General features: G+C 34.7%; 3 protein-coding genes across 4 annotated transcripts in view; 1 reads left to right on the top strand and 2 right to left on the bottom strand.

The window, feature by feature from the left end:
• LOC119084486 (tachykinin-like peptides receptor 99D) overlaps nucleotides 1-27731 on the bottom strand; it is a 107833-nt gene that overhangs the window by 50235 nt on the left and 29867 nt on the right. Inside the window, exons 2-4 of the mRNA XM_037194488.1 lie at nucleotides 25698-26633; nucleotides 25459-25622; nucleotides 23179-23353 (exon numbers count right to left, since the gene is read on the bottom strand). Coding sequence (XP_037050383.1) covers nucleotides 23179-23353; nucleotides 25459-25622; nucleotides 25698-25846 — 488 coding nt within the window. The 5' untranslated portion in view covers nucleotides 25847-26633. The remainder of the gene's footprint in view (nucleotides 1-23178; nucleotides 23354-25458; nucleotides 25623-25697; nucleotides 26634-27731) is intronic.
• LOC119084481 (calphotin-like) lies at nucleotides 284-3024 on the top strand. The gene is made up of 2 exons (XM_037194473.1): nucleotides 284-458; nucleotides 805-3024. Exons 1-2 carry the CDS (start codon nucleotides 402-404, stop codon nucleotides 2725-2727), a joined length of 1980 nt encoding a protein of 659 aa, XP_037050368.1. The 5' UTR covers nucleotides 284-401; the 3' UTR covers nucleotides 2728-3024.
• Nucleotides 8163-15500, bottom strand: LOC119084466 (mucin-3A-like). Of its 2 annotated transcripts, XM_037194453.1 has the most exons (4): nucleotides 15251-15500; nucleotides 10604-10910; nucleotides 10420-10548; nucleotides 8163-10359 (listed from the first exon to the last, which is right to left on the bottom strand). In XM_037194453.1, the coding sequence occupies exons 1-4, from the start codon at nucleotides 15314-15316 to the stop codon at nucleotides 8273-8275; spliced, it is 2589 nt and encodes an 862-aa protein (XP_037050348.1). In that variant the 5' UTR covers nucleotides 15317-15500; the 3' UTR covers nucleotides 8163-8272. The 2 variants fall into 2 exon arrangements, with proteins under 2 accessions (XP_037050348.1, XP_037050356.1); XM_037194461.1 differs by lacking the exon at nucleotides 15251-15500 and having other exon boundaries at nucleotides 10614-10755.

Here is a 27731-nt window from a genome sequence, read left to right as displayed (position 1 = left end):
AATGTTACTACTCTTAAGCTTCCAGGTTAATAATTTAATTAACCGGAAAAATACCATCAACATATTTTCAGTGTATTTTACAGGTACGGGTAAACATTAAATATTATATTTAAAAAAAGAGAATTACAAGACCCATTTCACTGGCAACTGGCATGCATTAATTAAAAATAAACATTAATTTCCGATTAGAAACAAACGACCAATACAATAAGTATTTGAAATTTGTTTTTCATGCGTGGCTAATTAACAGAAAACTTTATATAAGCTAGTGTTATCGTTGAACGAGAAAATAGTTTTTCTTTTATTAATTTACCTAGCAGTTGGACGAAAAAATATTGTACGCTGCGTTCAACTCTTTATGTTGATTGTTGATCTGTTAACGTTGTATTAGTTGTTATGCGATGAAAAGGATAAACCTTTTGTGGATAATATGGATATTTGTCACTTTAGAATTCAAGGTAATTGCACACAGAGAATTTTCATTATTTATTTTAATGTAGAAATTCGAATAAATTCTACCAATCGCTTTTTTTTTTGCTATTTTTGCTATTATTTGTTTTTGCTGTGTATTTTGCATTTCCATTCTGCACGGAGACACATATGTTCATGTATGCTTTGATAATGTTTGCCTTTTAGAAAAGTGTATTTTGGCACCGGAATCATGACAATTTTTTCATATTTTAAAGGTTTCGTCCTCGATTGTTTCGTTATCGAAACAAAACCAAACAAATAAAGTCAAAACTTGTAATGCAAAGCTTAATCAACTAAATATTTAACGTTAACATACACAAAAATAAATTCTAGGACGTCGCTTGCGTGTCATATCCTGGTGTTTACAGAAATGAAGTTCCAATAATAGTTCCGGGTGCTTCACCTATCGAAACGGCATTCGTTACCGAACGATATGGAATAAACTATGAATGCATTGAGACATGTTATCCGATTCTCAATCTATGCGATGATAAATGTAGCGTTATGCCGGAACTGCCAGAGTGTTTGCAATGCCAACGGCTACCAGATATTCAGCCAACGCCAATTATAATCGAAACACCGCCCTTTGAGCCGATACCACCGTATGAGCCGATTTCACCTTATGAGCCAATACCATCTTCGTTTGATCGACCAGTAACACCAATTGTTTCGTATCCATTGCCATTACCACGCCCACCCCTATTTCCGAAACCGAATCCACCCAATGTACCGATATTCCCGTCGCCTCCTAGGCCATTTCTGCCCGAAGTTTCTCTACCTCCAGCGTATGAATTGATGCCTCCAACACCGACTTTACCAGATATTCCACAACCTCCAGATGTGCAACCATTAAAGCCGGATTTACCAAAATTGCCGATTGTGCCTCCTGTACCAGTCCCTCCGGAAGTAGAAACAGAGATACCACCCCAAGTAACTGTTCCCGATGTGCCACTTCCGAACATATTCGAAGAAGTTACACCCGAACTACCTCCAGCACCAATTTTACCTCATGTTCCACAACCACCCCAATACGAGAACAGATTGCCGCCGCTACCAAAATTACCCGAGCCACCACAATTAAAACCTAGTGCACCTATCTTACCTGAAATTCCATTGCCTCCTCAGCCGATATTGCCCGAAGTTCCACTTCCACAATTGGAAATAGATTTACCACCGCAACCAATGTTACCTGACATGGAAATTTACTCTCAACTTCAACCAGAACTTCCTTATGTCCCAATGCCTCACAAATATCCTGAATTCGTGGATGAGTTTCCAAATAAAGTTCCATCAATTACAATTTACGAACCACCACAGACTCCAGTTATGCAACCGGTAATTCCAGAAATTGTACGAATTCCTAGCCCGGTGTCACCAGAAAAAACAATTATAGTCACCGCTTATCCAGACAATCCCGAACAACCGATCGTAACCGAATATCGAGACATCTGTAGCGACTATTGCCTACAAAAACGGAACATTTCTGAATGTGAAATTTGTTTGAAAACCGGTGTACCAGCTGACCACTTGGAATTATGTTCTAATTGTTTAGTAAATCCGAGTGAACCAGACTGTGAACTGTGCTATCCGATTTTGTTCAATCTGTGCCGGGAATTCTGTATTTTCGAAGAAAATGAACCGGATTGTTCAATGTGCTATCCTCAACCAATAATTTTGACGGAGGAAGTCGTTAACACTCCAGTACCAATATTACCCACACCGATCGAATACTGTCCTGAATATTGTGCACTTACGCCAATGTCACCCGAATGTGAAGGATGTGGCATCGGAGTGGAAGTCATAGAAAAAGTGTGTATCGACATCTGCGCTGGCTACTGTCTGGACAATCCGAATGATGAACAGTGTGCAGTGTGTTATTCAGAGGACATTCCTGACATCGTTCAAAATCCTGTGGAATGGCCCACATTGGAGGTGATCAATTATCAGTGTTGCTACGGAGACTACTGCACACCAATGCCAAGAAATGGCATTTGTCCGGTTGTCTGTAAAGATCAGTGTACAACTGCTTGTTCGAATGATTGCTTCAATCCCACATGTCCGGATTGCCAAGAGATCGTTGCACTAAATGAATATCAACGAACACAATTTATGATTTGGTTAAAATCGAAATTGTCCGATATGAAATCCAGATATATGGCAATGATCGAGGCTTGCATTCGACGAACGGAACTCATGTATGAAAGAGAGTTACAGGCCATTGAAATGGAAGTAGATACTAGTCTTGCGCTGGCATAAAATAAAACTTTTTGTAAATATTTTTCTTACAAATTTTGTATATTTACTTTGGCAAATCAACTTTGTGTGCTTTTGGACATTTTGAAATTCGATGAGAGCACCCCTACCATTTTTTTTTTGTAACGTTTTACCATAACAGAATCTTTGTAAATAGTTTCTTTAATTTTTTTTTAAGCAATGCGGGTTATTTTAATTGTATATACACCCCTCAACACAAAAATAAAAATGAAAGATTAATTGCATTACCATGTAAAACTCTCCAGAAATTAATAAATCTTTGCTCTATGCTCCTCTGTATTTTTTAATTGAATTTTTGCTTTCCAATTACATTATTACACTCCGATTACATAACTTTCTTTTGTATGAGGACAGTTGACAGTCGTCAGTTAACAAAACATTTTGAGAACAGTGTAAATCGAGCATTACATCACGAGCGAAACCAACACTACACACTATAAAAGGCAATGTTTTACATACATACGAACGACGGCTGGTAGAATTTTGATTTCTTGAGCCGAAATCACATTATACCGTTCAAAATGCACCTCCAATAACATTTTTTCCTGAGATGTCCACCTAAATAATTGTTTTTCTCCAGTTGATTCAAATATTGTATTTTGCGTAAGGCGCCAAAAACCAATAGCCCTTGATGTAGACTAGACATGTGGCCAAATATAATAGACGATATTGGCTATAATACCTCTAGGCATGTTCGATAAATCATTCAATTGATGAATTATCGATTATTTCTCTAGAATCGATTATTGATATTTTCAAAAAATCAATATCAATCGAATGTTTTATCGATCATCGATAAATATTGACTGATAATCGGTAAATATCGACTGATTTATAGATTATCAGTCGATATTTACTATCAGTCGATATTTATCGATTATCGATTATTCGGTTATTTTATTATCGATTGATGATATTTTTCAGTGAACATGCCTAAATACCACTGTCCGCGTAAATAAATAGTAAAATATCTTACGTTTGTGCCTATTATCTTGATAACGATAGATGCTGAAGTGATTTTTAATTTACGATAAACTAGCAAAACTCACACAGTTTTCAACAAAAACCTCAATAGATTTTGATCCTTCATTTATGCCGAGACGCTAGCTCTAAGGGATAAGAAGAAAGTGGAGAGTGCTTAAGTTCGTTTCGTAGACGTAGATGATACATTGGGGCCTGTTCATACACGACCTATTGTATTAAGGGAAAATCTAGTTGAATATAGCGAAAACTATACAGATAAAGGAAGGACCTGAGTGGGCACGAAGCGTCAAGAAATCGGAAAATTCCGCACGTCTTTTACGAAACAAATATGTTAGAATACAGCTTTTCGAGTGCAAATTATGTCATTGTCTGAAACCTGGAAAGTTCCGTTATAAATACGAATTTCTTATAGTAGGTACGTTGTTGCACGAGAAGAAAAATAAAAACTTTTGTTTGAACGAAATTCAAAAAGAAAATTTTTTTTTGGAAGTTGAAGAATGAAACCATTAAATCAAAAAGAAAAAATTAATAAGAAACGCCAGAAAATAAATTAACTGCAGCCAGAGTTGAGATGTAAGGTCCGTCCGAAACCTCCTGTCCGATCCGGTCGGGTTATGTTCATTTTATTTTTATTTATTCGACTGAAAACATCGCTATAAAACTGGTCTAAAGGGATGTTCAGAAAATGTCGACTCGGAAACCTCTAGTGCAGAGTCATTTTTCCCATTTATGGACATAACAGCATCAAAACTTTTCACTTTTTATGTTCAATTTTGTGTGGAGATGCAAATTAAATTTTCATTAAAATCAATTTTATGTTCGACGTGATTTACTAGTTTAACTTTACAACGCATCGTGCTGCTAACTTCCTACTTTCAACTTTCTAAAATTTCCATAGCAGAAACAAGTTGTTCACGATAAATTTCAATTTCATTCAAAGAAACAATTCGGATAATATGGAGACTGCAAAGTATATAAAAGTGACTTGGCATACAAAATAGTAGATTGGAGAAAGGAGCATACTTTCGTAAAATTCGATCCACTCACCTCAACGTTGTTGCCAGCGAAAAGACAAGCACAAAATTAAAACTATTTTCCTTATTGTTTAACTATTTCTTTTATTGAGTTTGGGGTTTTAAAATAAATGTTACGGTTGGAATAAGCAGGGAAAAGTTTTATAAATTTCACAAGATTTTCGTTATTGAGCAGAACTAAGTATTTTTCAACTGGCTATACACGGGATTTTGCTAAATGGATTTAACAAAAACTACCCATGTGAAAAAGTAGTCAGTACAGTAACCCAACACAGGGCAAAAAACGATCAAGTTTCATTGTTTTGTTTGTTGGTCAATCTAATATCTGTGCGATTTTGGACTGCCGCTTCATTGTTTTAGGTATGATACAGAATTCAAAAATTTATGTTTGTTTTTATAGAAATTCCACTGAATTCTAGGAACTCTTCATAACTTTATAGAAACAGGTGAACTTTATATCGACAACGGTGAAAATAATAAACGAATTAATCTGCCTTTTATATATAGATAAAAATATACTGAAACAAACGAAGTAAAAGAATTGGTACAAAATATTTGGCAATACTTTGAACAAAGAAAGTACTAGATTGTGATTCGCCTGTCATTTGTAATAGGTTAAAGCTATGACACAAAATCGCATATACATTGTTGAGACACTGAGGCATTAAGGGCTGTCATTAAATTGCAGAAACATAACACCTAACTATTCTGGATGTTGTATTGCTTCGGACACACCGATCGTTAGACTAATTTTTGAAATTGAAGAGTGCAAAGTACGAGAAATCAAATTGAAATTTGGAAATAAAATTTTTGTTGTACGCGCCCTAATGAGATTCGAACCCGAGACCTCTTGCGTATGAAGCAAGCGGTCAACGATCTGAACCACCGGACTGAACAAAATATTTTTTTTTTTAGATTCGGTACGACGATACAAATTAACTGAAGATTGTGCTATCAATCGGCCCAATTATAACGATATGTGACACCCATACTGTGAGTAGTCGAATGAAGTGATTCATCAATACTTACATGTGTTGGAGATATAGTTATATATGAGCCGGTTGCAAAGGACGGTTCGAAATTGGAAATAAAATTTTTGTTCAGTCCGGTGGTTCAGATCGTTGACCGCTTGCTTCATACGCAAGAGGTCTCGGGTTCGAATCTCATTAGGGCGCGTACAACAAAAATTTTATTTCCAAATTTCAATTTGATTTCTCGTACTTTGCACTCTTCAATTTCAAAAATAACACCCAACCAATGACGAAATGAATACTTGCAAGTATTTTCATCTGGCACATATTACAACAACAAAACCAAAACTTGAATACTTAAGTCTGGTTTCCACTTAAAAATGTTCGCCGTAAGACAGTAACGTGAAAGATTTCTATTGTTGAAATTCGTCTCTCTCGTTTTTTACCTTCACGAAGCTCTCTTACGACGAAAATATTTGAATGGATATCAGGCTTTCAACTGCATTTGAATTTTTATTCATTCTTGTCCTCTGACCTCATGTTCATTACGTAACAAAAAAAAAGACCGACATCGTTGTTGTAACGAAAGAAATAAAAAGCTAACAGTTTTATTGTGTTTGTAGCACGCTTATGGGGTTTCAATAGCCTACGTATCACCACAATGTAATCGAAACTTCGATAGTATTCCTATGAGACGAATCGATTATACGGTCAGTGGTGACCTTAAAAATTCACCCGAAACACAAACCGTTCATGTCACCCCCAATAAAGGCCGGTCAACACCGATTGTTTATAGGAAAATTGTGCAACTGAAATCGTACCCAATGACACGTTATAAGTTTCAACAGCAGAAGAGCTTTACATTGCCGTTGGATTGGTTGGAACAAGATTTTTCCGATGGACATTCGTTTGTGGCTAATAATTTTTTGCGAAGATCGAACAGTAATTTGAACGTACCGCAACGGCGAACCAGCGACATGTTTCCAGCGGGAATGGGTGAGTTTAGTGATTTGGAATTATTTATTCGAAATTACGAAGAATGAGACATGAATGTTAAATAAAAGCAGTTTTGAACATCAAACGGTTTTTTCTTTGTAAAGTGGAAGCATTATAATTTGATCGATTCTATTCATTTTTAAATAATTGTAGTTTTTCAAAAAATCATTTCGAAAACATTACAGTATAAAAGCTTACACATGCGCATTAGAGCTGTTTACTCGCGGTATACCTGCGGGTAATCCGTTCAAATGTACGTGTCTAAGCTTTTATCCTGTAATGTTTTCGAAATGATTTATTCGAAAACTACAATTATTTAAAAATGAATTAAATGAGTAGAATCGATCAAATTATAATGCTCCGACTTTATATAGCTCAAGCTCACAGAAATTCTTTATTTTTAAAAACTAACTCCAGAGAAATTAGTATAACCAACGTATGTGTGGTAGTAAGTCCGAATGGAATACTGAAACTGAACAGCGTATCATACAAACTTGCTTGCAGTGCGTTGGTATAACATAAACATTTTTCCATTATACGCTCTTGATATTTTAATTTGTATGTTTACTTTGTTCTTCACTGGGTCCGCGCACCAAGCCGTTAAGGAAAGGCAGGAAAGACACTGATTACAGAAATAAATGATGATCTCTAGTTAACGTCGTATTGCAAGGGTGAACCTACACACCCTCGAAGGAATTGCCGGAGCATCTGGAAATTAATAGGAATTGAGGGAAATACAAGAAATTGAAGGAATTACAAGGAGTTGACTGGAAGTACGAGAAATTGAACGTAAATGAAAGGAAATACGGATAAGTATGATGAACGAAAGAACTCAGCGAATGCAAAAAAAAAACTTCATCTTCTCACTCACTGCAGGTTTTTGACCTTGGCTATTCGGTTGTACAGTTCATTTGCTGATTGTTTCCCTTCATTTATTTTCAATTTCTCGTATTTCCAGTCAATTCCTTGTAATTCCTTCATTTTCTAGTATTCCCTTCAATTCCCATTAATTACCGGATACTTCGGCAAGTACGAAACTGCAATAATTTCGACGGTTTTTGTCGGTTTCTTTATATTTGAAGGAAATTACTTTTGTCACGACTTGGTTCTGATATTAGTAAATCGTTAAAAATTGTCGAAATAAAGAAAAGTCCTGGAAAATTCTTTCTAAATAGAAGACAATGAACTGGATAGTAACAGAAAATATCGTGGAATAATTAGAAATTAACAGACATTGTAGGAAATAAACGGAATTAATCCGGTAATTGAAGGAATTTAAAGGAATTAGAAATTGATTTGCCACTCTTTTTACCAGTGGTTTCCCCCTCGTCGTATTGTATAACAAATCGTATTGTAAACCAAATGATCTGAAAGATTTTAATTTAATCATTGATATGCCTGCCGTCTGTAAAATGTAGAAAAACACAAAAAACCGAATTTCATTTCAAATTTTATTTAAATATGAATATTGTGCTATAATTTGGAAGTCGCGGCATCGATGTAATGTTTTTACTCTGCAATCATTCGATTATCATTATCTGATCAATTTAAGGTTCTATGCAAGTTAACTCCTACTCCATTTTTCTGTAACGATTTACTGGCATCTCTGATCTGTATGTTCATTTGACTGACGATATATTTTTCCGTCTTCTTTTCAAATCTTTGCTGGATATCAATGAGAAGCTGAAGCAACAATAGTCGTTCATTTTCATAATTTCGATTGTGTTGCATGTAATTGGCGAGTGCAGAGACTGTATTGGACCGGTTTGGTACTTTTGGTAGAGATTGTAAAAGTATTCGTCGAAATTTAGGATAGTTCATTCCAGTGCTCCCATTGAACTCCGTTTCAACTCGTTTGGCTGCATCTACAACCATTTCTAGAACACTATCGGTTGTTTGTAGCGTATCCGTGTATTTTAAAACGCAATAAATCGAGGAAATAATTTGTTTAACATTGCTGCTAGAACTGTTCGTACAGCCCTCGGTAATGTTGTTCGGAGAAATTGATAGCATGTCATTCCACAAACCGACTAGATCTCGCTCAGAATTGATTCTCTTTTTTGAGTACTCGTCAGTGGTTTCGCCAACAATTTCGGTAATCAGAACATGTGCCCTATTTAAGTAAAACATGTCCCGTAATTCGGCCAATTTACGAGTGTAGTTTGCGGTTCTCGGTTTATTGCAAATTGGCATATTCGGATAAAGCAGTGAACACACCATATCTGGACAGCATTCTAACGTAGCATTTTTTTTCATTGCAACTGTTTTATGAGCATCCATTGAAGTTTCGGGAACCACTGTATCACATTCGGTAACATACTCTGTATGATCATCGAAATTTTGCTCAGTTGTTTGCTGGTCTTGGCTCGACATTCTTCTCATTGAACCGGATAAAGATGGTGTTATCGTCGTCACTTCAACAAAGTCTTCATGCCAATCACAGCCGCCCGACGAATTTTCTTTCGAATCAGACATTCGACGCATGGAGTCACTTATTGGTGTCATTAGGATGGCAATTCCATCGTTATCCATAAGCTTCAGTAATTCGTTTGAGTTTCCGTTGTTGCATTCAACATCAGACTCTGACATTCTACGAGACATCACATTCACTGGCAATGTTGGTTTCAATGAAGTCAGCTGATCATTGAACGGAGACATAGTGGTAGATTCTACTGGCTCTGTTAAATAAACCGTTGGAGAAATTGAAGTTATTTCGGTTACAAATGGTTCTGTCACAGTTTGATCTATCTCTTCCAGAGAATCACATTCAGTTTGCATTTCATGGGATTCAGACATTCTACGCATTGAATCAGTTATGGCTGTTCGGCCTGTTGTTGTTCTTTTGTCGGTTATCAAATTAATTGAAGCTGGAAGTTCATTAGATGGTCCAATGATTGTTGAAGACTTCGGTGTTTCTTTAAGATCTTCAGCACTATCACATTCTGTTGACATCTCATCAGATTCAGACATTCGTCGCATAGATTCACCAATCGTGACAGTTTGTACTTTGGTTGTGACAAGTGGCCTTTCGGTTGATGTTAGGGACAGTTGAATGCTTGATTTATCGTCAAAAGTATCGGCGGGTTCACTGTGCAAGTTATGAACAAAATCGGGTTCAGGTGAATTTGGTTCAGTTCGATCAGGTTCAGTTGAATTAGGCTCAGTTGAATTGGGTTCAGTTGATTCCGGTTCGGTGTAATTGGGTTCAGTTGGATCGCACTCAATATCATAATCGTCATGCTCTTCATGTGAATGTCGTCTCAAATTTTGGGTTTTCAGCTCGTTATCAGCGTAACTATCGGTTGGACGACCTTCAGTAGTAGTCGTGAATTCTGGTGGACTTACCGCAGGTGGTATGAAGGTGCTGGGAGGAATAAGAGTTGACTGTAAATTATTCGTTGGTTTCGTTTCGTGATGTCGTTGTGATATTAGGAATTTAGTCGGAGTCGGTGTGGTTATGAGTGGTACTATTGAAGTAACCAAATCGAGAGTATCTAAGTTGGAGCCGGATGAAAATGTGCTGTAATCAGAATACGGATCAAGTTGCTTAGTTGCGGGTGTAGCCGCTGCCTTTACGTCGTAAATTGTTTCAAATGTTAGAGATGATAGTGGTTGGTCGGTCGCAATACCTAAATGAATTAAAAACATATAGATTCCCTGTTCAGAACGTTGCATTCTTTTCAATTTACTTCCTGCAGCCGATTTTCGGTTGATGGTGATTGTTGGTGATGTTACTGTTGTTAGTGAAATGGGCTCTCCGTCGTCTTCGATTTTTTGGCTTTCTTCCTTCGCACTATACGACATTTCGGTGGTGGTTTCTATCACCAGAGTAACCATTACGATTTCATTAATTTCGAGAATATTCTAAAATACCTGCACTTACTGCTTGTTCCTTTTTTGCTGGGCTTGTTGCGGATCGAAACGATATCGTTGTCATCTTGGACGCTGTTGTATCTGTGACGTCGTCTATTTCTGTCGGAGTGGGAGTTGTTTGCACAACGACCTCTTCTTCAGGTGTAGATTTCGTTCGACATCTTTTGACGGGAAAGCATTTCATGACGCATGCCATTTCTTCACCCCTTATCTCTTTCACAAAAACGCGGCCGTCATTATCGGTGACTTCAAGTTTCATCTCTTTTGTATCCTTTAAAGTTATTGCTTTATTGGTTGATTCTGCATACTAAACGGTGCAAAAGGAATTCGTTTTATTGTTTACTATGCGACAAAGGTTACACAAGTAAAAGATATCCCATAGCATAATGTAACATGTATACACCATCGTTGAAATTCACAATCACAATTTAAATTTCATTCGATGAAAAATTGCACAGTTGGAGACAAATACTTGTTTGTCTAAAGTTGCTTCAGATGTTTTTATTCAAGTGAAAAACAAACATACAACCGTACAATGTAAATTGCAGATTTTCGCATTTACATGCTCGCATTCGCCCCTACATTCAACATTGAACTTAAAGCAATAAATAAGTCAGTTAAGATATATACATTAGTGAGCCATAAAATAAATTCTTGTTAAAAGGAAGTCTGAGTCTAGTTTGGAATTTAACCTCTTAAATATAACTATTTGAATGCTTAAAGTTGACTTAAATTTACATAAAAACATTTTTCAAAGATGATTTGTTGTGGAATTGGCTAAGATATTAAACAATCAGAAGAGGACATCCATAATTCCGGTCCTCGAATAAAAGATATCTTAATTTTTCACACTAGAGTTCAAATCCATTTCCCTTAGAAAAACATTGGGAATGAAATAGCAATTGTGCGACCGAGCTTACATTCTAAGTCTAAGCGATTATTAAATCTTAGAACCATTTTTGTTATTGATCTCAACAACATCCTTGAATGATACAGGGAGAGAAATGTGAAATTCGACATGTTTTCTGATCTGGAAGTTATTGTGCTTTGTAATTGATTCCACAAGAATTTCGTTGAACAAATGAAAATCTAGATTTTTTATTTCTGAACTTTGGTTAGGCACGCCCGCGCGACAAGAAAAAACTAACTAAAATAAAAAATCTTTTTAGATTTTTGTTTGTTAAACCAATTTTGTGTGGAATCAATTACAAACTACAACAACTCTCAAGACAGAAAACATGTCGAATTTCACGTTTCTCTCCTTGTATAATAATCCTTGCTAAATTGCTGGTTCTCACTAGCTGTTGAATCATTTAAATGTGTATGACACCACGCATATTCCATTTACATTGACCGTGATGGACTATGTAAATCATCAATTTTACCGAAGACCATTAACAAGTACCACTAAATGAATTTGTGATGTTTAACACAAGGTCTTATATCAACATAGCCATAATGCATTTCTGCATACCCTGTCATTCCTGCAATTCCACTTGGGAAGAATCGCAAGAATGTCGGTAATTTTAACCGCAGTGCATGTATGAAATTTCAACTAAACAAAAATTGGATATATGCAAATTATACAGCAAACCAACATTCTTGCGAATAGTGTCCAAGCGATCTACGTAATGTTCGTATAAAGAAGCTTGTCATTTTACATAAAACGGTTTCACAGTTTCAAGCATTTAAAAAAAGAAATTATAACAGATGATACCATCAGAGGCCCTGAGGCTCCGGGTAGGAACTTTGTTTAGGCTTTTTTTTGTAATTTTGTCAATAGATTTGACTTTGGAGCTTTCACGCACATAGGAGATGTTTGACTCTAAACAATCTGGCAAATTAATGTGATATGAGATTTAGAATTTAGAATATGAAGAAAATCAAAAACCTTAAAAGAAACCTGCTACAGTAAAACAATGGGAAATGGTAAGAAAAAGGAAAACGCCAAAAAAATGTTCGAGATAAAAGCTTTTCAACATTTTTAATTAGTTTAATTGAAAATCAAGTACGACGACATAACCATGAAGAAAAAGTTACATTTTTTTCGTCTGTTTGTTGCCACATCTTGAGGGCATTGAATTGTCTATTGAACGAAATTCGCTTAAAAAATCTTTAAATATTTTCTTTGCCTGTAACCGTGTAAATAATGCTGTCCAATGAATCTTCTTGGAAAGCGGAAGAGAAAAAGATTTAGCAGCGACGTAGATCTTTTTTCTCTCAAGATACATGATATACATATATCTCTCTATGTTTGCATTTAATTAATTTGAACCAAAATGTAGTGCTTTAAAGGATTACAAAATAATTTCGCAGAAAATCTTCTTTTTTTTGTATCCTGAATGTAAATACATCCTACCTCTAAAATCAACAAATCTAATTTCGTCTTTAAGATTTTTTTCCACTTCTTCTTTTTTTTTCTTAAAAAGAATTATAAATAAAAAAAAAGTTTTCTATGATAAACATCAGTGGAAAATCAACATCAACTCGACTCTTAAGTATTGTTCTTATTTTTATTTTATGGGTTCTATTTTATGCGTAACTGTACTCATTTTATATACAACGCCAGTGGAAAATCATAGCAAATGGGCGGGAGGATATTCCAATGTTTCAATGTTAATAAGTATGCAAACGAAATTGAAAATAAAAATGTCTTTTAAAGTGTCTGCAATGTAGATTCAGAGTGCGGATAAAAAAAAATAAATGTTATTATAAAGTCGTATTCGTTGAGAAAATGCTTCACTTATTACTACATTACGACTGTTTGAGTGAGTATACTTATAATGTAAATGCGCACAACAAGTACACAAATTCCGTTTATATCGATAAAAGTTAATTTAAATTTATGGTCAAGAATGTTAAAGCGTTTTGCAGAATTGATCGAAAAAGTGAATTGATATTTGAGGGTGAAAGTAATGGAATGTATTGCGATATCATCGTTGGTATTTACACCTGACAGCGACAAGGGAACCGCAAGGTTGCAGTGAATTTGATACATTGGGTGAGTACAGAGTCTGTAGAACGGGCACTGTTAAATTCGAACAATTTAGAATGTACACCAAAGGAATGTGCATAGTGCGTTGGATAGGTATCGGTGTCCTGAGTACAAAAAAAAATCTATTGGTCACAGTGACGCAACGTCTATGGTTTCCCTGCAGCCGCTTCAAAAAAAATGTTTTGTAAAAGTAATGGGAACGGCACACTGTACGGGAACAGTTATTGGTTCAGAAGATACCTTGGGTACCGTGAATTCAAATAACCACTCCATATGTCTTCACTATCTATCATTCGTACATTATCGAAAAAAGATTAAAATTGATGTCTACCTTCGATGAAACGATAGGCTTGTAGTTATTCGAACTCACGGCACCCTAGATACCTGTCCAATAACCAATAACTGTCTCGTTTTTTACATTCTTTTTTAACGGCTGCAGTGGAACAGCGAACGTCATTGGGACCAAAGGATATGTGTTTCGTATTCAGGCCAACGAGACCTATACAACGCAATATTCCACCATTTGTGCACAAAACCTGAATGGCGTGGTGTAATGAACGGAAGCGTTAGACGCACAATTATCACTGTATGTAAATCGATGCACTAGTCCATTTTAATGGTGTAAGAACTATAGTTTGACGAAATGTAATGGAATTATGCAAAAAAAAAAAAAATTACATTTTTGAGCATGAGTTCTCAAACAGGATCCCCCTTTTGGTAATAATTTTCCGACACAACAAGATTATCACCTTAACAATTAATGAGTCTGTTACTTCTTTTCATCTAAATATTTTCAAGAGATCGAAGCAAAAAGTTTTACTTCAATAGTTCAATACGCACATGGTTATAAAAGCCCATAGGCCCGAGCTTATCTATTATTTTGTAATCGCTGTCAATTACAGGTGATTCAATTACCTAAGCAGACTACAATCTGCAACAGAATTGTCTTCGATTTTTTTCACGAAAATTTGAACAAGGACACCTCCCCACACACCTGAAATATATCCTCAATACCCTCACTCAACGGTTCAATAGCGGCTGAGTCGAAATTTTTCAGATTTTTCGAGGAGTTTTTGTTGGTCCACAGAAAAATTTACGTATTAAACCTACTGGTAATTTTTGATGATGAAAAGTGAAAAGATCACCCACACCGTGTTTTAAGCCAAAATTTAACCGATTGCCGCTATAATTGTGGTAATTGTGACTCAACCGACTATTATCTATAGAGTGTGTGTTACTTGTATTGAAGCAATTTACTTCCTACGCCTACAGTGGTGGGAGTCATATAATCCTTCTTTTAAATTCAATGTCTGACCTAATAAATCAATGGATTGGTACAATTTACGGAAACGATAACTTGACAAAAACAATTGCAGCCTAAATTTATATACACTTCGCATCGCTGCATAATATGGAAGATGGTATAATGGCTTCCGGTTATTAATCACCGGGCCAAATTTATTGTCGAGTACTTAAATCAAAATCCAATGAATTAGTTTTTATGTTGCCACATATAAGCAGAAATGAAATAATTAACAAAGCAACAAAAGAAAATAGCGGATAAAACAACACAATAATTCAATATTAAAAAAAGTCGATCAATCACGAAATTAGTTCAAATAAAATCAAATAAAAAATAATAAACCACCAACACTTTCATGCACACAATATATTCCAATCAATAAGATCATCCATTTGGTATGATTAAATCGTATCATTTTTCACATGAACAATTTTCCCAGCATTTACACTGTTCCCTTGGTCCTTCCAAAACAACTTTCCGCAAGCTGAGTTCCAAAAATTATCCAAAATGCAGAACCACGTTCAGTGAAAATTGATTTTTTTTTCTCTGTTTTCAATTAACCGAACTGGAATGCAACTTGCATGTGAACTGTTCGATTTGTGTGCATTTAATTTCGGATATTGTTAAATATATTAGTAATAACAATTACAGTTATTGCAGTAATTCGGCATGAAATTAAAAATAAAAATGTTTTGTATTTTGTGAGATGGATTAATTATTTTGCTACATTATGTGAAAATTCTAAGGCTATGAGTTAATAAATTTTTAATAGCAATTCGATTGCATTAGCAGTGGATTGGTGAGGCCGCTTTTTGGTGTGTGTACATATCGGAACATTATTCAATGTTATGTGAGTCGAATTAACGTTGAACTTGAATGCCATTTGTATGACTTCTAAAATGTATTCCACTTTAAAGACTTAATGTTTTACTTTCGACAGAACTATTTGACTTGTTATCGTTTTGTAAGTGTTTATAATTAACATCTAATTACTTTTTCCATTTGTCTTAATAATCTGGGCATGGAGCAGGGCCTATTATCGGTAAATTTATTTGACATTATTCACATTTTTCATGTTGGAGTAATTGATAAAAAACGATTTTCGCGACCACTTAGGAGAACAATTTTCTAAGGGTTATGACAGTCAAACAAAATTTTTTCGGGAAAAAAGTTGTTCCACGATATTCTCAGAATTGAACGACGATTCATTTGAGCCACACCTCGATCGGATCGCCGTCTGCTTGAATCCCGATTCCATATAAGCTGTTCGAAGTTTTGGCGAATTGACTCTTATTGTTGAAATCTGGCCAAAATTGTTCCACCTCGGAGACAGATAATCGGTTTTTTGATTGTAAAAATCGGGTACATGGGGCAGGTGAATGTGCTTTTACATCTCTCACTCCTTTGTCACCATCGTAACCTTCTCAAAATTCTTGAGCAATGTCGTAGAATTTTGAAAATGTAATGAAGGAATGCTGGAATGAGCCATATGCGATAACAAATTACCTGCTGCAGGTATGTATTATTTACATGTAAAATTGGATTACATGCCTTCGCTGTCGAAATGAATACTTAAGTAGGACAGAAAAGTTAAAAGGTTTGTAGACCCGAGGCAAAACCGAGGTCGATAATCATGCGATAATATTTTCAATGCAGAAACGTGTACAGTATTCGTCAGTGATAAATTATAAGATAGCCAATAAGATAATTCGGTGGATATATTCGACAATGTTCTCCGGTAACCGACAATTTTAATTGGAATATTTTCCAATGAATCATAAAACTTACTGACATATTTCTGGCCAAGACATTCTTTAAAACGATTTTTCACTATGAAGCCATGATGGCTCATTTTTCGTCAAATGGAGAAAATCGGTAGATCTCGTTGTGGTATTATTGCGCAACTAGCGGTAATTGTGTTCAATAAACAAAAATAACATAAATCAATGTAGAGTGACTAGAATGGGGTGTTATAGTCATTGGTCTAAAAATATCACTGAATAACTCGCAGTGAGCCAAATTTCCGAAACACGACTCATCGACAAAAATGAACAGCTTTTCTGATTTCGATCGTCCTGAAAATGACTGCAGTCAAAATTCGAACAATTGAAGAGACTACGACACTAAATACACAAAACTCTCAATTCCATAAGTATACGTATTATAGACACCACATACGATTTTACGAGTTCTGCATAGATGTTTTTATTGAATTAACAATCTGCCACCGATGTCTTGTAATGTCAAACGAAAATGCCTGTAGTTGAATGCCAAAGTCCGACTGAAACCGTTTTATGTTGCTATTTTGGTATTGATTTTGTGTGGTGTTTCGGAATGTACCACTTAAATTCAACCACTACCATGTCCACAGACATAACAACAATCTAAAAACTTATTTATTTGAGCTATACCACATAACCATATGTAACAAGCATAATAGTAAAAACCTCTTTAACCACCATCAAAACTACATATAAAAACATATAAAAGCCAACACGAAACACAATGTACATCAGCTTGTTTCAATTAAGTTTTAAGGCTATTTTATTCACATTTTTATGATAGCTTTTAATGCTGTCGTAAATAATTCCACATTTTTTTTTAGAAGTCACCGACATAAATTGATATTGCACCAAAAAATTGCCATTATAATAAAAGCGTTTTCTCTTTAAATTATTACATCCAAGTGGAGCGAGGAACATGGTTTTTTTGTGTGTCTCTCAGGTAATCTTGTCATTATTTCAAATTTCAATTTATACAAAAAATGTCTTCACTGCAAAAAATAAAGAAAAAATTTGAAAATGACGAACACGACGGTGAAGTATTCCGACGGGTAGCAGATAAAGTCAAAGATGAAGAATATATACCAAAGTGTCAAGCTAACACTTTCAATGTTGTGACAGTAAATTTGTTCGTGATGACATGTTTTCTGTGCAGCACAGCCAGGGCGGTCTGATTACTTTCAGCATCCCCATTAAACACTTTATAAATAGCAATGCTCTTAGCATTAACCCTCGTGTTTCGCGTACAACTGCATGTGTTTTGTGTGCTTTAACTCCCACTAAGAAAACACGACTACTATCTCAACGAAAGCGATACGGGGCCTAATTTGAGTGTCTCAGCCTCCGAATATTTTCTATGTTAATGCTAGGAGCAGTGCTATGCTTTATCAAAAAAAAACACTTGTCGGGTCTTTTGCATGACTAATTTAGCATTGTTGTAAAGATTCGATTTCAGGCTTCAAAGAAAGTTTTGTCGTCATATCGGAATTGATCACCATTTAAAACTGACGAGATTTTGATGTTCATCGGCTACAGCTCCATGACCACAACGTCTAGTAATTTTTCCTATCGCCTTAGAATTGATCCAAATGCAAATCGAGATACCAGATTATTTACTAGCCTTCACCCAAAATGAACCGGATTCGATTCCCGTGTTAGACAATTCCATATGGAGTTTTGCTAGCGATTTAATTGCGTTTGTAACTTCCCCAAGTTCACTCAAATACAATTAATTTAGGCGAGATATCAGTTAAGCACCTAACTTTACTCAGATAACATTGGCATATTTCGATGTCAAGACTGCACTTGTAATTGGCCGTAAAAAGCTCTTCGTGAAGAAATCAAGTTATTTTTGTGCTGAAAAATTAATAAACTTCCGAAAAACTCCGATATTTTTCGTCGAAATTTTCCGGAACTTTTTCAGCGTTTAAGTTCCCAAAATAGGCCCTGTGAGATGGTACGTATGTCCTTAAAAAAACAAAACAGGACATTCGATATTTGATATTGGTAACGTTACGGAGGATCATATGAGTCAGTGTTATGTTGTGTGCTTGTGGACATGTAATTTGAAATGAAAAATGGACACATTATAGAGGTACGTATGTTAGCAGAAGTTAATCTGATGAGAAATCAAGGAAATTTGTTTACTGTTAAAGTCCATGTTGTTAATTTGTATGACTAAACATTCAACATGATTGATCATGGATTCTCCTGCGAGCAGTGTGTATTCCAATTACCCAGATCGTCCTCAAGCTAAAACCAACCCTTGCTCCAACTATTTAGAATCTTTCCATTCATCATCCAAAAACGAACTTCCTATACCCACCTGAATGCCTCAAAAATGAAAAAAAAAATCAAACATTCGCATTGTCTTCTATGCATTATTCATTTTACTTTTATGGTCATCGATTTTTATTTTTAAAATTAGTTCCGTGATGGTATTTTGGTTTTCCTTATGAACGCGCGTGTTTTATATAATATACGAACACATAAAACGTACTGTACGTGATAAATTCTATAAATATCTTCGGTATAGAAATCCTTTTAAGAATCCATTTTCACGTTTACATTTTAAGTCTTGTCCCGTCATATATAATGTGTGTGTTAAGGTTTTTAATGAAATTTAATGGCATTCGGTGCATGTAATTCTTTCGGATTCGTTCAGTATTGAGGTTTATTTAGGTTGGAAATTTTGTAACGGCGATGGTTGCTTTCAGCAATAAAACTTATCTGCCCAATAAAATTGTGGAATGTATTTTATGCGACGTTTGTAGTCCGTTGATGGCACTATAATGTGAGGGTCGGTTAGTCCGTAATTACTAAATCGATCAACAAAAAATGAGTAATTGAGATTGTTCGCCTTCACCCTTTTATTGATCGAAGAAAAACACGTCAATGTTGTACAATTAAAAGATTAATGGCTTCTCTTCAAAATCTTCTAAGTACTGTCTTTAAATTTTCTCATTTACGTTCGACAATTGAAAGTTTTTGAATTATATATGCAATGCAACCATCAGCAGAATTAATTCGACTCTTTGAATATTATCAAAAGTTATCAAAACAGTAAAGCTTCCCATCGTGAATCAATAAATTTCCGAGAAATCATTTCCGATTAAACATCAATCTAAACAAACAGAAATGAAGAAATTTAATAATGAAATAAGTTTTGTAATTGAATGAATATTTTAATTACGGGATAATACCAGCACCACTTATTCTGAAGAAAATATTTTAGAACTAGGCACTTCTATTGTGAAATGAATATGCCAGAATTGTCAGTCGTAGCTCTACTATGTGGCTACCAAGACAATTGTTGCTATAACTATTCCATATAGTAACAGTATTCACACTCATTCTGTTTAAAAACATGCTCGAAAGTTACAGCTTACTCTTCGAAAGTTACAAATCGTCCCATTTAATTGGTCGATTGTTGCGATGCATCTTGCAGCAGCTTCATTTTATGTAGGTTTAAATGTTGTTGACATATTATGGTCAATGTAACAGGGATGTACATTGTACACGTAGTGGATTTTGATGACCCATTGTCTTCAAATTTCTCCACGATTAAATGGCAAAATATTTTCGAATTTATTTAGGAACGCAATTTGTGAAATTATTCTTAATCCATAACTCGAAAACTTACCCAGGATTGTGATGAATTTGAGTTCCATGTTTCAAATGTTCAGTGAATATACCCACTTGTCTTTACTTCACAACTATTATTGGTCTAACATTTTCTTGCTTTGCAAGTCCCTTCGCTTCTTTTCACATTTTTTTTTTATCTTACAAAGCGATGAAAATCCTCAAACAATTCTTTAGAAGACTAAAAAATTCTTGGAAAAACAAGAAAAATTCTCAACACTCAAAAAGACATTCCTTAGAAAATGAAAATCCTCAACAAAGCATTGAAAATCGTACAAAAATAATTCTTATTTTAAATCATTTGTCTATAAATGTTTACAAATGTCTGCCCCTCGGAAAAAAGTGATAGTAAAACCTTGAAATTACTTCAAAGAATTCCAACGTCGATACTGATTATGATTTTAAGCAAAACTCCGTGGGTCGTCACAGATTCCTGCAAGATCATCAAACAAATCTAGGTGATTACCAAAATTAATAATGACCTTTAAATGTGTATACAGCAAGGCACAGCTTATTCCCTTGACTGAAAGTCATGGGTCTTACGGATGATAAACACTCTAAAATGTTTATCATAAAATGTTCGCTATTATGATTGAAAATGCATCAATGTATGACTAAAAACCTTGAAAATGTTTGTCACACACTTTGTTCAGTACTTGATAACACGATAACTTGAGTAATTCTCAGCGGATTTCCAAAAACTTTTTTTTTTATTCGACAGGGAATTAGATTCCTGAGGTTAAGTTCGAAGATTTGACGGGGTATAAAATTCCTTAACCTCAGGCCATAATGTCGCTTGATCTGTGATCTGTGATGTTCCCAAAAAAAATGTTGTCTTGTCGCTTGATAACACATTCAGAAAATAATTTTTTTATTGATTTCGTGGTAGTTGTTTGTGTAAAAAATTAAACGAGTATGAACTTTGCCGCCAGAGCAGACGCGGAATCTAGCACATGAAGAGAGAAAATATTACATTTTCGAAATAATGCTACGAATGTTTCCTTATCGTTAACGAAACCATGCATTTTTTTTAAATAAAATAAAAGGAACGTGCAATTTATGAGGAAGTAAGACAGTTTTATGGTATTTTTGTAACAATCGCAAAAATTGATTGAGAAAATCAGTCCGTCCCTTGACCTGACCCACCCAAAACGTGGGGCCTAGTTTTTCCGAGACGAGTAAATGAGATAGACATAAAAGTCCATCAGCCGCAAAAATTTTCACGATTCATCAAAAACAAAATTAAATTTTTTTATTTTATTATCGAGGAAGGAAAATCGAATAAAATTTTTGTTGGTTGTTGTTTTGTTCTGTTTACGCTGACCCTATCTTAAAGTTCATTGTCTGGTCGGTTTATTAAGAATATGATGTAATAAGTAACAACGAGGAAAAAAAAATTGTGAAATGAAAATATTTATTTATTTTTTGTTTGAAAATAGAAAGGAAATTGTTTATGCCGAAAAAGGGTTTCGTTTTTATTTTTCATCGTAAAAAATAAACTTTTAAATCCTTAACAAAATAAAATGCTTAACGCGCATAGCAAGATGTCCTATTCATCATACGGTATACACACTATGCTTGTATTATATGCTATTAGTATACTTGTTGAAAATACCCGAGGGAAATGTTAGCATGGTTGTATAAGTGTGGATATTTAAAGACTTTATTGTTGAATATCCCCGTTCTATGTGCTCGTAAGAGTGAGCAAAAGAAAGAACAAGAAAAAAATAATAATAAACCATTCGCCAGGGTAGATTTTAGAGAATTGAACCCTATCCAGATCTTGACACAAGATAAAGCATGGTCGAATAGGACGCAAATTTATAGTCAAGGGACTCAACATAATACAACAAAATACACATTATTAATGGACCATAAAATACAATATGTCATGATTCATTATTGTTTCCGGTGTACAATAAATGGTTTTAAAGTATTCAATGAGAAACATATTGTCATTTTATTTTTGTTAAAACTTATGACACAACGGCGCGTCTCGCGTCCGGAAAATTTTCGAGGAAAATTGAATGGTTCAATCTAATATTTGTATACGACAGGAGACATCGACAGAACATTTATGAAACATTTTCGTTGCACAGGATGGTTCGATTTTGTATTTCTTTTGTGGCATATAGTCGATTTCATAAGTCACTTATCACTCAATTACTTTTTTCGAATTATATTGTGAATGGTTCCGTTGTATTTTGGGAATGAATTCTTTTGTCAGTTCAATGCAATAAATATACCGATTTTAGCCAGGTGAGATGCTAACATATTCTTCTTAAATATTACATATTACCTATTCTGAGATATAAAATGTCCCTCTACCACATAAATCGGAATTTTTGGCCTACACATTCTTTACATCGATTTTTAACCGTGAAGCCATGATGGCACATTTTTCACCGAATGGAGCAAAATGGATCCTCTTCTACCATTTTCTTCATTTGGCAAAAAAATGTGCCATCATGGCTTCACGGTTAAAAATCGATGTTAAGAATGTGAAGGTGAAAATTGATATTTACGTGGTAAGGTTTCTGCTGCTTTGGTAAAAGACACACTATTTCCGACTTTTAGACGAAAAGTGTATTAACAACCGTAAAATTGGAAGTCGTCTCAATATTACAACTCGAACCATTGTCACACCATAGAATACAATTTTATTTCTCAATCCTGACCAACATATTTCTTTAAAAAAAATGTTAAATCGAGTCACCCTAACTTTTCACTTCACACTGAGTTACGCATTAGTTTCGATGTCAAAGTACCGTATGTTCTTATTCTATGATACAAGCTTGTCTAATGTAACGGATCTTTATATATATAAAACAAGGAAATGCAAAATAGTACTTACCGATCGATAGCAATTGCCATTAGCGTAAACACTGATGCTCCTATACTCAAAATTGCTACAAACTGTGAAATTTTACAGTATAACGTACCAAATGGCCAATGAGAATTCAACATGTACGTAAAACTGAATGTTACGTTTAAAGTTGATACCATAGCGTCCGCTATCGACAAATTCACTGAAATGATAACATAAACATGATAATCCGATTAGAACATCTACTTGAGAGGGACTTTTTGTGAGATGATGAGAGTAGTATCTCATGCTAGTAAATATATAACGCATCGTTATTGGTGCGGTCGTAAGTAAAATAGTATTCGCACTTCCACTGAACAATTTTGGAGAGCGAAGCAAAACTTTTGCCGCAAGGAAGAGCATATCTACACATGTGTAGTGGAGTATTACTTTTTCACAGTGATTTGAACGTGACATTATGCCACTGTGATACTGCTAGGAAACTTCATTATTCGTCAGAAAACAAAACATCCGACTTGTATAAACAGAAAGTTTCTGTCTCTGCAAGAAATCATGCTGTTTGTGAGGAGAAGTTTCTGTGATTGGATACTGTACTGTTTATTCCACGGTTAATAAAAATTTCAAACGGAAACGTTTACGGAAAGGAAACGGTAATAATTTTAGATAAATTTGTTCGACAATATGTTCCAAAGTTGAGCTCGATCAACGCACTTCAAGCATAAGTGCTATTTATGACAGCTGCCAAATAGAGTATTTTTTGAAATTTTATCCCCACTCTTTTTACAGTGTAAAATTTTGTATGGAGCACTGTCACGTTTCAGTACCCTATTTAGAGTACCACTTTTTCTTGAAGTGCGTTGGCTCGATATAATACATAACACTCAAGAGGCAAACAATGGAGTCGCAAACATTTGATTACGAAAATCTCTGTCACAAGCGGCTCCTATCGATAGAGACTACTAGAATAACCAATTGGTTGTGGTTGTAGCGTCCACTTTTAGCAATATGCACAGTGAAGCTGATCAGTCGGATGGGTAGAGGTGGTTAATTTCTAATTACGACTCATGCCACGCCTGAACGCAAAAATTTGAACAAGGAAAATTTTACAAACAAAAAGTTTTGGGTCACAAAAGTTGCAGTCAATCATCTGCGGGTCTAATGGGTGTTATGGCCTTCGTTTCAGGCTACCAATTTTAGAATACAACGCATGTCTATGATAAGACGTTTCGACCACTGTTCCGATCTGTGAGAAAATTATTAGATCTCGTTAATGTGATCTTATAATGACGAAATGTTTGTTATAACTATTGAAGTTTAGTGTAGTCGATAACGCAATTTTCAGTACAAACGTTTACAAGAGTTTTCTGCTTAGATTTCACCCAAAAATACTTCTAAAAGTATTCTAACAAGAAGAGACAGGAAGCTTTAGCAAAAATACAAATTTCTCTTCTTACTAGGACACATTTGGAACTTTTTTGGATGAGATATAAGCAGAAGACTCTTGTAAACGTTTTGCGTTATCGACTAGACTAGTTACAATTATTGAAGTAAAAGATGCTGCATCAAAATCAAAAGAAGTAATAGAGGCGATAAATTCATTTGGTTCATTTGTAAGCATCGTTCAGGTATTTGGGGCTCGAGAGTTTTTATTTTAAACTAAATCGGCTGGCTCATGAGAAATTAAAACAGAAAAATTGTACAGTCTTTAACATTTGAAATGTCTCACTGTCAAATTTTTCTGAGGATTTCATCGTGTCATTGCGAATTTACAATGACATTCTTTGAAAAAATTGACAGTGAGACATTTGAAATGATAAAGCTTGTAGAAAAGTGGAGATTTAGGGTCCGAGTAGCAGTTTTTTTTTCTTTCAAATTACATCACGATGCTACCTCAACGTTAACTGAACAAATAAAAACAACATGTATGTACTCCAGTGGTCATAGAAACGGCTAGAACATCATTTTAAAATGGAAAACTCATATTAGCACAATTGCAGAATCAGGATGGTTTTTCTCCCATTACGCGCTAGAATATCGTAATAATGGGCAAGCGCTTCAAAAGGAAACCCGAAAAAAGGAACCATGTGCTTCAAATACGTTTTCTCAAGTATGTTTCTCGTTCCCTGAAGCACTACATCAAATCTGAACATCATTTCGTCATAATACACATCTCCTCCGGTGGTTAGAGAACATCCACCTTTGGTTTTATTAATGTAATATATTTTTTTTGATCGATTATGAAGAGCATTATTATGCCTCGGTTATGACTATAAATAACGTTTTATTATGGATAAAGTTAGTACGTACCTAAAAAGTAATTTGTTGGTGTACGCATTCTTTTATGTGCTAACACAATCCAAATTACAATTAAGTTGCCCACCGTCGATACGATAACCATTCCGCCAAACAGTATACTCCATAATATTTGTCGCCATACCGGTAATACGAATTCGTTGGGATCGTATGTTCCACTATTTTGATAAAAGAGAAGTTGGAAAATTTAGTTTCGATACTATTCCTGAAACAGTTTGCATTCTTCGCCTTACTTGTTATTACTGGTTGGACTAACATTTTGATAGCTGGTAAAATATGATTCCTCGTCGTAACTGTCTGTGTAATTTGCATCATATAGGTAGCCACTTGTTGAGTTTAGCCAATTTGAATAGTCAACCGTTGAGTAAAAATTATCAGTCATTTTATATCAAAAAGAGCTTTTGGTTATAAACGTTTCCTCTGGTGGTATCTGAATCGAATGCGGTTGTTGCTTTCATGAAATGATTGAGTCATTAGTGGCCATTAGGAGCATTTTCTTTCCGTCTTCTTCTTATAATTAATATTACAAATATAGTAGAGATTTAGGACAATAAATTGTTCAAACAAGCATTTTGTCTTGTCAAATTTCGTTTTTTCTTTTCTTTTTCACCATTCATCACAGAACACATAATTTTTTAGCATTGCATTTAGAGTCTTTTTATTAAAACTTTTTAAACCATTTTGGCACAACATTATAAATTATAAACACAACAGCTTTTTATTTTCGAATTAAAACCGAAACGTTTCTCGTATATTATTTTCTTACGGTTTTGCTGATGATATGTGATTATAGTGTTTTAGCACACACACACCCCAAACGAAGTTTATGTTTCAGTCCCCCGGGTTTGGTGCGGTTTATTAGATCAAGGTATATTTATACGATGTATAAGGTAGCGCACACCATTTACGAATTTACCGTTTATGTGGTGTATGTGCTTGGCGTTAAAAAATTTTATATACTTTTTTGGCAGTATAAATATCTAATTTTTAAATAAAAAAAATAAAACGAACGGTGAGTGTTAGAGTGTCTAATTAACTACCACTGAAAAAGTTTTTCCTTGATGAGATTATACACATTGATTACGCCTTATCTTAATGTAGATTTTATGCGGGCTCTGACAGTAGAAAGTGTAATTTCGCCAGGTATTTGATGAAGTCGTTTGTAAAATCTGGAATAAAAGAGAGTAAAGCAGGGTGTAAGTTATTAGGTAAATAAAATGAATAATGCATTTTGATTTTATTTTATTATTTAACGAATAAAAATAATTGTAAAATCATTTAACCGTAAGCGTCCCATTATTATGCCGCGCTGATGCAGGCATATATAATAAGTTCATTGAGCTGAAGCAAATTTCTCATTAGAACTGAATTGATATTTGAAATGAGATTATTAGATCATTTACATTGATTAGAAGTGTTTTACAATCTGACAATATGGATGATTCAACAGTTGCTGAGGAAGGTGCAGGATGCGCTGTTTAATTTTTTTCATATCCTTGTAGTCAGCGCCACCTGCACATGTTTTCAACCATTTTTTTTTAAACTTTTAAGTTGAACTATGTATGCGAAAAGTGTTTGAAAAATGATGTTGACAGAAAATGTATGAGCCAGCTGTCATAGTTATTTACATAAGAAGGCATAAATAAATAGTCGAAGTAGTATTCGTGTGAGTTTTGTTGATCCGAGGCGATGCCACACACGAAAATGAGACTTTTTTTTCTTGTTTTTCCTAGGTGCGTAATAAGCCACTTTCGACCAAAGTGAAAATAGCACCTTTTTACGTTCTTTATGCTTGATGTAAACCTGATGTAAACGCTTATTTTTCAGATATTATTCATCCGTTTTGCATAGTCTTGAGTACTAGCCTTTACGTAAGCGTAAACAAACTACTGATGTGTATACTGCATATGAATAGACCGTGTGCAGTATAAATAATTTATTTTTAATTGGTGTAGATTATTATTCTGTAGAACAAAAGTGTGAACAGAATATGTGAAAAATGTCTGCTTGATTTTATATCTCACTTTAAAAGCTGTAATTTGAATGAAAATAAAAGGATATCCGAACCATTCTAATTCATTCTAATTGGATTCTTACTTAGATTCTAATAAGTGGGATGGCATCGGGATGGCAACAATATTTTTCAATAATTTCTATTAAAAAAATTAAATATTTTTTTCAATGGTTTTCATGGTAAATCTTCTTTTTACTGAAATATGAAACTTTTTTCTCAAAATCGCACACGCTCTATTACATTGCAATCCTGC

This window comes from Bradysia coprophila, chromosome X (assembly GCF_014529535.1).
Source record: "Bradysia coprophila strain Holo2 chromosome X, BU_Bcop_v1, whole genome shotgun sequence".
Taxonomy (NCBI): Eukaryota; Metazoa; Arthropoda; class Insecta; order Diptera; family Sciaridae; genus Bradysia; species Bradysia coprophila.
Note: the sequence above shows the minus strand (reverse complement) of the source record. Positions and strands in the feature narration are given on the sequence as shown.